Raw genomic sequence first — 13,147 nt, 5'->3', positions numbered from 1 at the left:
TCATGAATTGTGAGGATTTTTGAGCAACCCACAATATATCAAGATTTCAAAGCCAAAGTTCTAACTTGAAAACGAACGCTTCTCTAGAACTTGGAGTTAACATATGACTGATAAGCACACTGGCCAGCAACTGAGTTCTCCACCCCAGAACCCCCTCGCTGCTGTCACGGGACCAGTGGGCATCTGCTCCCACTGCTACCTGCGGCAGCGGTTTGTGGAGGGGAGAGGCAGAAGGAGAGCTGCTGGCTGTTCTTTTGGTACGAGGAGGAGAGGAAGAGCAAGTGCAGGGGCTAGATGATGCTTCGAGAAGGAAGCCTGGAACATTCTGCCACTCAGCTACATTTGGTTCTAAAAGCAGCACATGGGTTAACTTCTATGATGAACCTAACTAACCTAAAGCCAAAAATGTATACACAGAAAAAAAAATCTTAGGTAGGACATTGTCCTGAAACATCCCCATACAAGCTTTTCATGGACATTTCCTCTGGGTTTACTAAAACCTAAGAGGTACATATCCAGCAAGGCGTACAGTCCCCAAAGCAGAGACCTGTCTCAGTCATGTGTGACTCCACTGCATCTAACACAGAGCCTGGCACATAGTAGGTACTGCTCAACTGAACTGGGATAATACCTTGAAGACCTTTAGGTAGTTCCATGGTTTTTATAATTTGTTCTGTTACATCTGATGCACTAAGTCCTTGTAGCCTCTTCTCCCAGAAAAGCTGTAAGGCAAAACATCACTGTTAATAGATACATTCTTGGAACAAGAAAGTAGCGCATCGATGCTGTTGAATAATGAAATTGAAATCATTTCAGTAGTTTCCTAATTTCCCCGTTTTTTTCCCTTACGAAAAGCTAAATGATACTCCAAACATGAATTACTTCAACATATCATAATCCTTTCAAATATTACTTAAAAACTGTTGTTTTGTTATTCTATGCAACCTATTCACTTGTTACATACTATAGATTGTTACGTGCTATCTACAGTATAGAGTCCTTTATAAGGTATCTTCCAAAGAATATAACTTGAATTTCTTAAAAGATTCATTTGGCATGAAAATTTAATGTCACAATTTATCAGGGAAAAGAAAACAAACTGATCATGTAGTACTCCTGTATCCAATACTGTTAGGCAAAGAGCTCCTCCACCTTTGTGATTTTTCCAAGACACTGAAGTTCAGCCCTTTAGCATACTTTAAAGGGAAAAAGGGCTAATTTTTATGGAAACTTTTCTGAAATGTCTTACATACTTCCTTGCTGTTTAAACAGGATGTCACATTCATGAGTAACTCTCTTCCTGCTGCACAGAGCCCGGGTTGCCTTAGTCACTCGGTGGCCCCAGGTCATCTTTCTGGCCTCAGTGAGCACACTGACGGCTCCTCATACCCCATGGGGTTACTCAGGTCTGCAACTGCTTATTCTAACACTAAATGGGCCAAGACAGTCCCGCTGTTTGGTTTTATGTCTCCTCTACACTCAATTCTCACTCCTAGCTGGCTGGTGCTCCTCACTGTGCCACTCATCCGTTCACCATGTGTTTGTTGAGCTCCTACTATGTGCTGTGCTTGTCCTGCGGATGCAACAGAAAATATAATAGATACTGTCTTTGTCCTCAAGCCTTATCTCTTGTCTAGTCTGCTTCATATCTACTGTAGCCCCCAAAAACAGATAAAGGAATTCCTTAGGATTCTGTATATCTGTCTTTCATCCTGGTTCCCCAGAGCCTGACATAGAGTAAATACTAAAAAAGTGTTTGTGTGAATGACTGAATATGGGAGTAAATGGACCCAGAATGAGGATCTTGAGGGGCACACAAAACTAAGCTGAAACCCCAGCCATAGATGTATGACCTTAGACAAGTTCTGTAACCTCCAAAGTTTCAATCTTCTCTTCTGTAAAATGTGGCAGCAATGACTATCAAATAAGATTATTGCGGGGACTGAATAAAGTGATTAATATATGTCCACATACTGTAATGTATGTCCACATACTGCCACAGTATAGGCGCAAGGTCTATTATATTTACTTTCCACAAAGTTTGACCACTCGGAGGGCTTTTCAGGCTTTTATTCTAATTTCTGGATATTTGAAAAGTATCAGATAATCACCTTCCAGACAAATGGGAAGACACAGTAAAATAATTCTATTTATGGCAGAAGAGTAATATGTTAGATTGTGTAATAACCAAAAGTGCCAGCACCAAAGGTAGCCTGCTTCACTGTCCTTTGAAGACCTTTGGTATACAGTCACATCTCCTTACGTCTCCCTATGAATTACGTCAGCGGCAGAATACACGGTCAACTGATGTGAGGACATGAATACATTAACCATCATGAGGGAAAAATAGGTGAAGGTAATAATTGATGAAGGTGATAAATGTCTCAAGAAACCCTGCCTGCTTTTTGTTTTCTCTTTGGGGAAATAACATCGTCTGTGCTTTGAATGTCACAATTACAGGGGGAAAAAAACCGAAGATACGAAAGCACAGTTCATTCCTAATGAATAAGTATACAGAGGAATCAGTGAATATGAGATTAGTGAGTGCTTTTATAATACAATTATACATACATAATTTAATTTGTAAAAATAAACTCATGCTACCAAAAACAAAGTATAAAAACCATGTACAGAGATGATTATTAATATTTTACATCTAAAAATTCCAATTCTAGAAATCAAGTTAAATGTTTACATTCTATCATTTTTAATTTTTAAATTTCTATTAATCTGAAGGGAAATAATGCAAAAATTTAGGAAGAAAAAATTTTCAAAATAAATCTTGGACTGAGAAACGAGTGTACCACTCTAGATTACAAGTCCTGGAGCCACCACGTGACATCTGATAGCCCTCAACTAAATCCAAAGTTGAATCTGACAGGTTTGATGACTTCTTCATAAATGAAAAGCTTATGCTCTGAAAATGGAGATGAACGTATTTATGTATGTATGTGTGTGTGTGTGTGTGTGTGTGTATTTCTCCCCTCATCCCTACCAGCGGGGAGCTGGGTGGGGAACTGAGAAAGGTCAGAGAAGGAAAGGAGGCTAGTTGAGCAAAGAAAACATTTAACTGGTCAAGGTCACCAGTGCCCACCTCTCCATCCTGTCCACCACTTGTTCAAAGCCAGTAAGCTCCCCTAGGTCCTGTGAGGACTGAAACCATCTTCATGAGATAGACGTCTGTTTACATTTCAGCATGTTCCTAACTCACCTTCTCTACATCCATCTCAGGTTCCTGCTTCTTCTATTTGTTTTAGAGAGCGGGGATTCTTTAAATTTGCACTTTAAAATATTTTTAAAATTTACATAAATATATATATATATGTATGTATGTGTGTATACACACATATATATAAAGGAAGCCAGTCTTTTACATACTGTATGACCAAATTTATATGACATCTTGGAAAAGAAAAAACTACAGGGATGGGTGCAGGGGTCAGGGGTGGACGGACAGTCTGACTACAAGAGGTCAGCCCAAGGGAATTCCTTAGGGTGTTGGAATTGTAATCTGCTTTTTTTTTTGTAATATATAGAAACACAAACTTTATTCAGCTTATACAATTACCTTTTTCTTTTTTTTTCCAAGCTAAGTGCTCAAGGAATGATCAATATGCACCCTCTTCATTCTCCCAGCTCCATTTCAACTGTATTACTCCAGCTCCTACTCCATGAATTTCTATTAAATTTATTCTAGCAGTTGGTCAGCTCCTCTCCCCAAATTCAGTGACCTTTTCTCATTATCTCTGGTCACTGTATATCCCTGAATGCCTGGAGGGGTGCAGGGAAAGAGAGCGGTCTTCCTCTCCCTGAATTCAAAATTTCAGGTCTGCTCACTGATGCATTCTGCATGTTTACTAGGTCATCTGCAGTTCTTCCTGGTGCATTACTATTAGAAATCTAAAGACAGGAATACCAAGAAGATGAGGCTCCCTAAATTTGTAAGGCACCCCCCTCTTGTCTCTTCCACCATACTTTCATGAACACTACTGCTTTCATAAATCCTAACCTACTCAACGAAAATCTGATTGCACCTGCCGAATCCAGTGATCTTTTCAGCTTAACCCTGCTGCCTGGTGTGAGGTCAGATAGTCAATGTAATATTTTTAAGGGTCGATGGTCTAAGATTTGGAGAAACTCCCTAATGTGCTACCACCCACAGTTACCACACCCCTTTTAACCCCCGCTAATCCAACCCTGCGGGTGCCTCTAATACCTTGTTCTCTTTGCCACCCTCCAGTGTATAAGAAAACTGGATAGCTCCCATGTGTGCATCGTTTTATATTGCCAATGGTCTCAGCAATGCCCAGCTAGTAAACCAGTTGATGAAGAAGCACAGGATGGGATTAGAAGTTATCCAAAACCACAAAAGCGCCCACAGTATCACTGGCAGGGAGAGTGCGGCTTTGGAGAAACCATCTGACGACGAGGTGGAGACCACCGCTACACCTTTGCTCCTCACACGGATGCAGGGCCTCTGGGGCATCAGCAGCAGCAGCTGCATGCGGTTTATCTGCCTTAGGGTCCCGGCAGGCAAGCACGACGGCGTGCTCTGGAAGCTCCGTTAGTGAGATGAAGGGTCAAGCCCATCTTCCCGAAAGTAAAACCAACCCAGAATACGACTCTAGCATTTTCTTTTCTTAATGGCTGATGATTTAACTGGGACTCTGGTGGACTCCTTCAAGTCGCCTTATGAATAATATTCAAAGATGAGAATGACGAGGGAACAGGGATGTCAGACAACTCCTCACGGCCACTCGCAAACACACATCCCTATTCTGATAGGCTGGGAACTAAGGCTGGTCATGTTCACTGGGACAGTCCTCCATCACCCGGAGCTTAATAACACATACGCAGAAGAGATCTGTGCTCTTCTGAGGAAGTCAGGACAGAATGGTTTACTGGAATAAAGTCAGGAGGGAATCGATCCAAATTCAACAACATTCTTTCAGTGTCCATTATACACAAAGTATTCTGCTGGGCGCCTGGGATGGTCATCAAGATAACTGGCAATCACTGCCCTCTAAATGGTTGGTGTTTGGTAGAAAACTAGCAAAACTACAAGGGAGACTGATAACTGCAATAATGAAGATACAAAATTAACTCCAACTTGGGAGAATCTGGAAAGGCTTTTAGGAAGAAGTAGCTCTTGGAAAATCACGTAAGAATTCTACAGAGGAGGAAACGCTACTCCAAGCCAAGGAAATAGCTTAAGCAAAGGCAAGGAGGTGAGAAGGAGAGTACAGGCCAGTATTTCTAAATGGTTTGTACACACAATAGCCAGCGTGACTTATTTAAATGCATATTCCAAGGCCTCAGCCCCAGAGAATCTGTTCAATAGATCTGGGGTTAGAGAGCTAGATTGATCGATTGATTGACTGATTTTTTACAAGTGTCTTATGTGATCTGATGCAGGCCAGGGAATCTCAGTTTGAGAAAGGCTGGTCTGGTTTGTGCTCAGAGAAGGGCAGTACACACACACAGAGCTGATCCCCAAGTTCGATTCCTGATTCTACCAGATGGAAAAAAACATATTATGCTATCCTGTCCACACAGAGGACTGAAGGGAGAGATTTGTCTTTTTGTTCTTCACTGCAGGAGGATGTGTGTCAAAGTATATTGAAGAGTATTCCAAATTGTTCAGGTGTAAACAGAGAAAGGGCTTGCCCACGTTCTGCATGTGCCCCGCCATCTTCTCTTGATGGGACAGGAAGGGGAGGAGGATGACAACTACCACTTACCCATCGAGCCCTTTCCCGCAGCCTGGCACTCTGCTCAGGGCTTTGTGCACAGTAATTCAGTTAGTCTCTCCTACAGCGTCTGAGGACATTATCAGTCCCAGCTACAGTAACTTACCAAAGGTACACAAACTAGTCAGTGGAGCGGCTGGAATTAAAACTCAGGTTGGTGTGATTATTAAACAGTCCTGATCTGAACGCTGTGCTCTGGAAGGGCATTTACATGTTTGGCTCTGCGTTAATAGTAACAGGCCACAGATCCTTCTATTCATGAAATTAAAGGTGGATAAAAGATCATAACTGCTAAGAAAATTATCAAGTTGCACTTAATCCATTTACCTACCAAGGAATACTATGTACGCTGTCTGCTGTAGATGATTGGTACCAATGCCTGCCTCCTCCTCATGCAGAATTAAGAGGCCCAGCCACCTATGAGGTATTTAGGCGAAAGCTCGAATAGGGTTTTAAGATGACATCAAACCATAATTTGGGGTAGCTCACATGATAAAAACCAAAGAATTGGTATAATATACAGTCTCTACAAATTAGCTTTCTTAGAGTTAATTGCAAATATCAATAACATTGAACACCACACTTTTCATTTGGTGGGTGGAAATTAAAGACTGAGACCTGCACTCCAAGAAGATACCCTTAGATAATTCACACTAACAATAGAGAGTTAGCAGATATTTCATAAAACAGGAGAGAGGGAGTGATTCATGAAGCACATGAAACTGAAGGCTTTTGAGTTTTTTTCTATAAGAATACTTCTTAGGTCACTTACGCTAATATCTATTTCTCATGAACACATGGAAAGCATCTGGGTCAAATACACCAATAATATTTTCATCCACCACCATATTCAATTTGAAAAGCACTGTGCAGTATTTTGAAACTGATTAAAAGGAATTGATCTTCCACGTATACTCATGACCTCAACTTGAAAGTCAGCTCAGATGGTAGGAAGATGTAACTTCTGACTTGCAGAGTGAATGGGATTGGGTTTCAGGCTCAGACCGATCTGGGTTCAAATCCTTGCTCTGTCACTAACTAGCTTTATAAAGTTGGACAGCTAGTGTAACTTGTTTCATTTTCCTACCCTATGAAATGGGACAATTAAAACAGTCTCAGATGGTTACGGAAAATAAAAAAGGTTTTACAAACACTTGAACGTGCCCGGCAGAGAGTAAATATCAGTTTACTACCTAGTTTTGCCCACCACGTCGAGCGCGCTGCTGATCGCCACACCACAGTGCCTAATAAGAAGTTGGTCATCTTACTAAAATTCACAAACACAAAGCAAACAACAGTCAACTCCGAAAGGGGAGTATTTACAAGTGAAGACTGAGAATCTGCCCTTCCCGCCCAGATTTTCAGCTGGGGCTTTCTCACTACGACGAGCATCTTAAAACTCATCCTCTTCCTTTTCTCATCCAAGCCAGACTGCCTCTCTCCTAGGCCCAGAGTTGGTTGGGAGAACTTTGGAAAGCAGGACTGGCCAAGTAATTCGCAGGTCCCAGTACAAAACGACAATGGGAGGCCCATTGTTCAGAAAGTATTACTATTATTTCTTGATGACAGTCAAGCATTTGACCAGGCACAGGCCCTTCTAGGCAACTGCTCAGGTCACACGCCCGTGAAGCCAGACGGGATGGAAGTACTGTGCAGGATGGAAAGGAGGAGAGAGCAGCAGAGAAAGGAGACCCCTGTGCCGTGTAGCAGCACTTAGGGAAATGCTGTGATATAAGAATCTCATTCTGTGAGTTCCTTAAAAGAAGGAGGGCAACTGAAAATACTTCTGGCCAGATCTCTGCGGTAACAAAGGAGCTTTCCTCTCACTCCTTACAATAGCCCGAGGACGCTTCCTCCCTCCCGCCGCTCCTGGAGAGAGGGTCCCTGCCAAAGGAGGGAACCCAGGGAGTGAGGAAGCCCCAGTGGGGAAGAAGGACAGAGGACTAAAGACGGATGAGAATTTTGTTCTATTTAAGTCCAGTGGGTAACATGGAAGCTTTTCATTAAGATCTCATGAAACTGTAATTTCCTTATTATTTTTACTCCATCTATTTCCATGTTGTGATGAGAGTAGAGCCCTTAGAAAAACCTCAGAAAGGCTCTGAGTTTGTTTCAAGAATAGAAGGGAGGAGAGAACCTGGAAACAAACTACATTTCTGTTCTGCAGTGAAGCAAGAAGGGGAAAAAAAATCCCTCCCACCCCAGCAACAACCTAGAGCAGAGTTTCTTGGTCCTGGTGTTAGTGACATCTCGGGGTGGGTGATTATCTGTTGTGGAGCAGTGTCCCTGATCCCAGGAGCACCACCCCAGCTGTGACAACCAAAAATGTCTCTGGACGTTGCCCAACTTCCCTGGGTGTTTGGGGTTGGAGAGGGAGGACCACGTCAGGTCTGGCTGAGAACCATGGGTACAGAGGAAGAGAAAGGGGTGAGGGGATAGGGGATTCACCATGGCAGGGGCCCAGGTCTCAGAGCTGAGACAGGGTGGAGACCCCCCCCCCCACCTTGGCATATGTGTCACTGCAGCCAGCTCCTTTCTCAACTTTCAAAGAGTCTCCATCCCACCCTTGGCTGCGTGCCTCTTCTGTCGTGGCCAGACAACCAGGGGGTAAGTAAGATAAAGCAGAAGTGGGAGAAACACTTCTCACCTTATGAGTTGAAATTTAACACACTTCCATGGTTATAAACAGTAATTATTTTTAACAATCCAGACACACTTTAGATTAAATGGTCTTGCCTAGGACACTAGAACTATCTATAATACCACTTCTATTGGTAGGCATGGGGATCCAAGTAACTGAAACATGACATTTTATATCCCAACCCATAAGTCAGCAATTGCATCTGTATGTACAGATTTTAGAGGGAGCTCTCTGTTATTGCCACAGGACCCGAGGCCATAAAGTATCCTGACGACTGAGGAAAAACACAGCTACGTTCAGAACGGCTTCAGGTGTCTGAGTGGAGGCACAGCGACAAAACACAACCAACGGGCTGATCGCGAACATTTTAATTTCCATAAATTCTTAGTATGTCGCTATCAGCAGGGCCTGGCCAATTCCAAATTAAAAGCCCAGGGAAAAAGTGTTCCACCAAATTTAGCCACACAAACAACTAGACACTTGTATCTTTATGTAAGTTTCATATCTTGTCTTAAAATGCATCTTCCCTTCACTTTTGAAATTAAAAGCTCCATTAGAAAACATTACACTGATTATATAGAAACACACAGACAGTTCGATCATGAAACTAAATACATCTGAAAGTCCTATATGTCCAAACTCTTATTTTTCACTATTCATTTAATTTTTTTATTTTTTAGACTTCTTTATTGAGTTATAGTCATTTTACAATGTTGTGTCAAATTCCAGTGTAGAGCACAATTTTTCAGTTATGCATGAACATACATATATTCATTGTCACATTTTTTTTCACTGTGAGCTACCATAAAATCTTGTATATATTTCCCTGTGCTATACAATGTAATCTTGTTTATCTATTCTACATTTTAAAATTCACTGTTCATTTTAAATAGCACAAACTGAACATTAGCTCCTAAACCAAGAAGCCTATAACAATAGCTCAAGTCTAAAGGCCACGAGTTCCCCTCCCCTCCCTCATGTCTCCTCTGGACCATCCACCTTCCTTCACTTTTCTCCTCCCTCAGAGGAGTATGTGTCCTGTTGTGATTCTGAGAGCATCTCTGCACATGACGCTTGGTCCTCCCTTCTCCTGCCTCCCCTTGGTCCTGCCCATCGGTCTACCCAAATCCTCCTCTCACACTTCCTGTTTTACCCCCTCCTCTCCTCCGGCTTCTTCCCCTGAAGTGATAGACGCACTGGAACACGGCGAACCTATAAATAACCTTATTTATACCACTTCTCCCTCAAACCATCTCTGTTTTCCTCCTTCCACTACGAGAGAAACTTGCTGTCTTAATTCCTCACCTTCCACTCATTCCTTCCTTCTCACCTGGGCTCTGTTTCTACTATCAGATTAACACTGACCTGCCCAAGGTCACAGTAACCTTCGAATTACCAAATATAATTCCTGGTTCAAGCCTCCTTTGCCCTACTTCACCACTACCATCGCCTCCTGTCAGAAGACTTAGGGAAGTCTATCTTTTATAGTGGTTCTCTGTATATTTCTGTATTTTCTATTACTAGTAAGCAACAAATTTAAACTTTTAACAGTAATTATCAAAGAAATAAGACTATAAGCATTTTTCCCTAATTAAAACAAATGTATAAGATGTATACTTCTTAAAGTATTTGAAGACAGGAATGGTAATACTTGGTAAAGTAGAAGAAACAAAAGTTACTTTAACAATCTAACTATTTTATGAATTTTAACCTGCATAGTCTTCATCTCTGTCAAGAGCACAATGAGAGACACTCAGATTTCGTGGAATGAATATGTGGCTAAGTAGATGGAATACAGGGTAACAGAAAAAAAAAATACTGGTTTGGAAGCTTAATCCTTTAGTTCTGACTCAGCCATTAAGTAGATGTGTTGTCTTAAGGAAGTTACTTAATTGCCTTTGTATGTATTTTCACTAGTAAAACAGAAATACTAGTAACTCAGAAGGTTATCAAAACACTAATAAAAAATGAGAAAGTTCTTTGAAAATATAAAATTTTTATTGAATGCCTCAGAATATTTTCTAATGTTAGGATTTCATAAATTCAATGAATATCTTATTCAGTTTTCTAAGGCTCTTGTTGAAATCTAATCAAAGAACAAAGGATCCTGTCATGTATTTGTAGACTAAAGCAAAACCCCAAAAATGTACACTTTATATTCAGTGACTCATGGAAGGCTAAATATGCAAGACACTGGTTAGGGCTACACAGAGGAATGATGCTTCCTGCCCAGAAAGAATTCGCTGTCCAGTTCATAAACTGCTCTATTTCAAATCAACCCCATATGATATCTGAGTTGTCTAGTTTTGGTCAGCAAAAACAACTTAACTTAAATACCATGGCCTGCAAACATCAGAAGTCAAGCATGAGCTACCTGCTTATTTTGTAGGAGTGGCCAAGGAAGAACGGGCTAGATAATGACAAGAAAATTATTATGTAAATCAAGGAAAAGCGTGATTCATGTGGCTGCGCAAACTACAGGGAGATCTGTGAAGGCTAAAGGTAACGATTTGGGCTAAAGAGCATGAAAGGATGAAGCAAGAGGCAAAAATCAGAGCTGAGGAGGCCGGAGGGGCAGTGACCATCTGCTGTAGCTGCTTGTCGAAACTTTGTCATGAGCACCACCGACCTTACACAATGTGGGCAGGTTCTACTTGTCAGACGCCTGAAAATGCATGATCCTAAGATGACTGTGGAATAAGAATACTCATTCATGAGGTCTATAAGGCTTCCATGTGCTGCTGAAAAGACGGAACAATAATTTTCTTATTAACAAATAAGTCCACGTGGGAATGTAGGTATGCCCCTTTATTTTATGTATTTGTCACATTGTTTTCCTTATTAGATTGGAAGTCTTACTAAGTACAGCGTGCATGTCTGACTTTTGTGTTTATACAGCACCTGTAATATATGCAGCAATACAGGTTGTTGAATAGATGAATAAATGATTTCGAATGTAAATGGAAAACCAGACCTCAGAACAAAAATAGAAACACCAGAAAATGACAATAAAATATTAAAAACAGTATGTAATTAGAAAGATAGAATCAAGACCAAACGTATCTATAAAATCAATAAACATAACAGTGAACTCAGTTATAAAAGAAAAACACACGCTCAATAGGAAAACAATCAACGCTATGTTTTATGCAAAAACAGTCTAAAAATAAAGGGACACAGAAAGCCAACAATAAAGACAAAGAGTAAAAAAATAGCAAGCAAATATAGACAATGAGAAAACAGAGGTCCCAATATCACTAGAAGATTACTTCAAGGCAGTAAGTATCAAATAAGACATAGCATAATCCATTATATAATTAACTAACTTCTATGAAATAAATGTTGTCTTAATACATTTGATGATAAAATAGGAGTTTGGATTTCCATGGGGAAAAGTGCATGTACAGACTGAGCTCAGAACTTGTTAAGAGAGCTCTCCCCAATACCTTATTCCACCTTTCATCTGGATGCTGCCACCGTCAGAGAAAAGAGGATAACATCACAACAGATACTACAAATAATAAAAACTTTAGTAGGAAGTTTATACTATTAAATTTAAAAAGTATGAAATGCACATATTCCTAGGAAAACACATTCTCAAAATTGGTATAAGAAGAAATAGAAACTATGCATATTCTTTGGTGCACTTATTAAATAAATTGAAGCAGCAGTTTCAAGCCTTCCCACTTAAAAACAGCACAACTAATTCTTCCAAACATTTAAAGAAAAGTACCAATCTTACACAAACTCTTTCAGAGAATATTAAAAGAGAGATCACCTCGCTCTACACTGGAATTTGACACAACATTGTAAATAAAAAATTTAAAAAAAAAGAGAGATCACCTCCTCACTTATTTTACAAGGCCAGCAAAACCCCGATACTAAAGCTTGAGAAGAAAATTATGAGAAAAGAAAAATGCAAGTCAACCTCTCTTGTGGATATTAATGCAAAAAATCCTAAACAAAACAATAGCAAATCTAAACAGTGATAACACACCAAGATCACATTGAGCTTAATCCAGAAATTCAAGGTATGTTTTACATTAAAAAAAAAATCAAGAACTGCAATTTACCCCATAAGCCAATCACTGTAATTCACTGTATTAACAAAATAAAGATTATTCTATCATTTAACTAGGTAGAGAAAAAGAATTTGATAAAATTCAATACCCACTCATGAAAATATTCTTAGTAAACTAGAAATAAAGTGAATTTCCTTAATTTGACAAAGGATATTTACCAAAAAATCTATAGCAAGCATCGTATTTAATGGAGAATCATTAAAAATGTTCCCTGGAACTGCGATAACAGACTAGGATATCTGTTTTTATCAAGATTGTGTTAGAATTCTAAGCCAGTGAAGACCAAAAAAAAAAAAAAGTATCAAAGGTTTAAAGATTGGCAAGGAAGAAATAAAATCCTTCTTTGCAGATAATATGCTTATTTGTGTAAAAAATTGGAAAGACTAATTATTTAATAAGTGAATTTAGGAAGATAATTAAGTATACAGTCAATATACAAAATTCAGCTTATTTCTACATATTAGCAACAGACAACTGGAAAAATTTTAATGTAATCACTTAGAGTAGCATCAAAAACCATCAAATATCTAGAAATCAATTAAAGACACGTAAGATCTCTAGACTGAAAATTACAAAATCTTAATGGCAGAATATACAAAGTTAGTGAATTGTAAGACTTAATATTATAAAAACCTTAATTCTCTCCCAAATTAATCTACAAATTTAAATTCTGG

General features: G+C 39.7%; 1 protein-coding gene across 1 annotated transcript in view; it reads right to left on the bottom strand.

Annotated features, from left to right (window-relative positions):
- The window catches only part of MBD2 (methyl-CpG binding domain protein 2), a 59,055-nt gene that overhangs the window by 7,918 nt on the left and 37,990 nt on the right, over window positions 1-13,147 (bottom strand). Inside the window, exon 4 of the mRNA XM_006205810.3 lies at window positions 632-722. Within this exon, the coding sequence (XP_006205872.2) occupies window positions 632-722 (91 nt within the window). The remainder of the gene's footprint in view (window positions 1-631; window positions 723-13,147) is intronic.

This window comes from Vicugna pacos, chromosome 30, assembly GCF_048564905.1.
Source record: "Vicugna pacos chromosome 30, VicPac4, whole genome shotgun sequence".
Classification (NCBI taxonomy): Eukaryota; Metazoa; Chordata; class Mammalia; order Artiodactyla; family Camelidae; genus Vicugna; species Vicugna pacos.
Note: the sequence above shows the minus strand (reverse complement) of the source record. Positions and strands in the feature narration are given on the sequence as shown.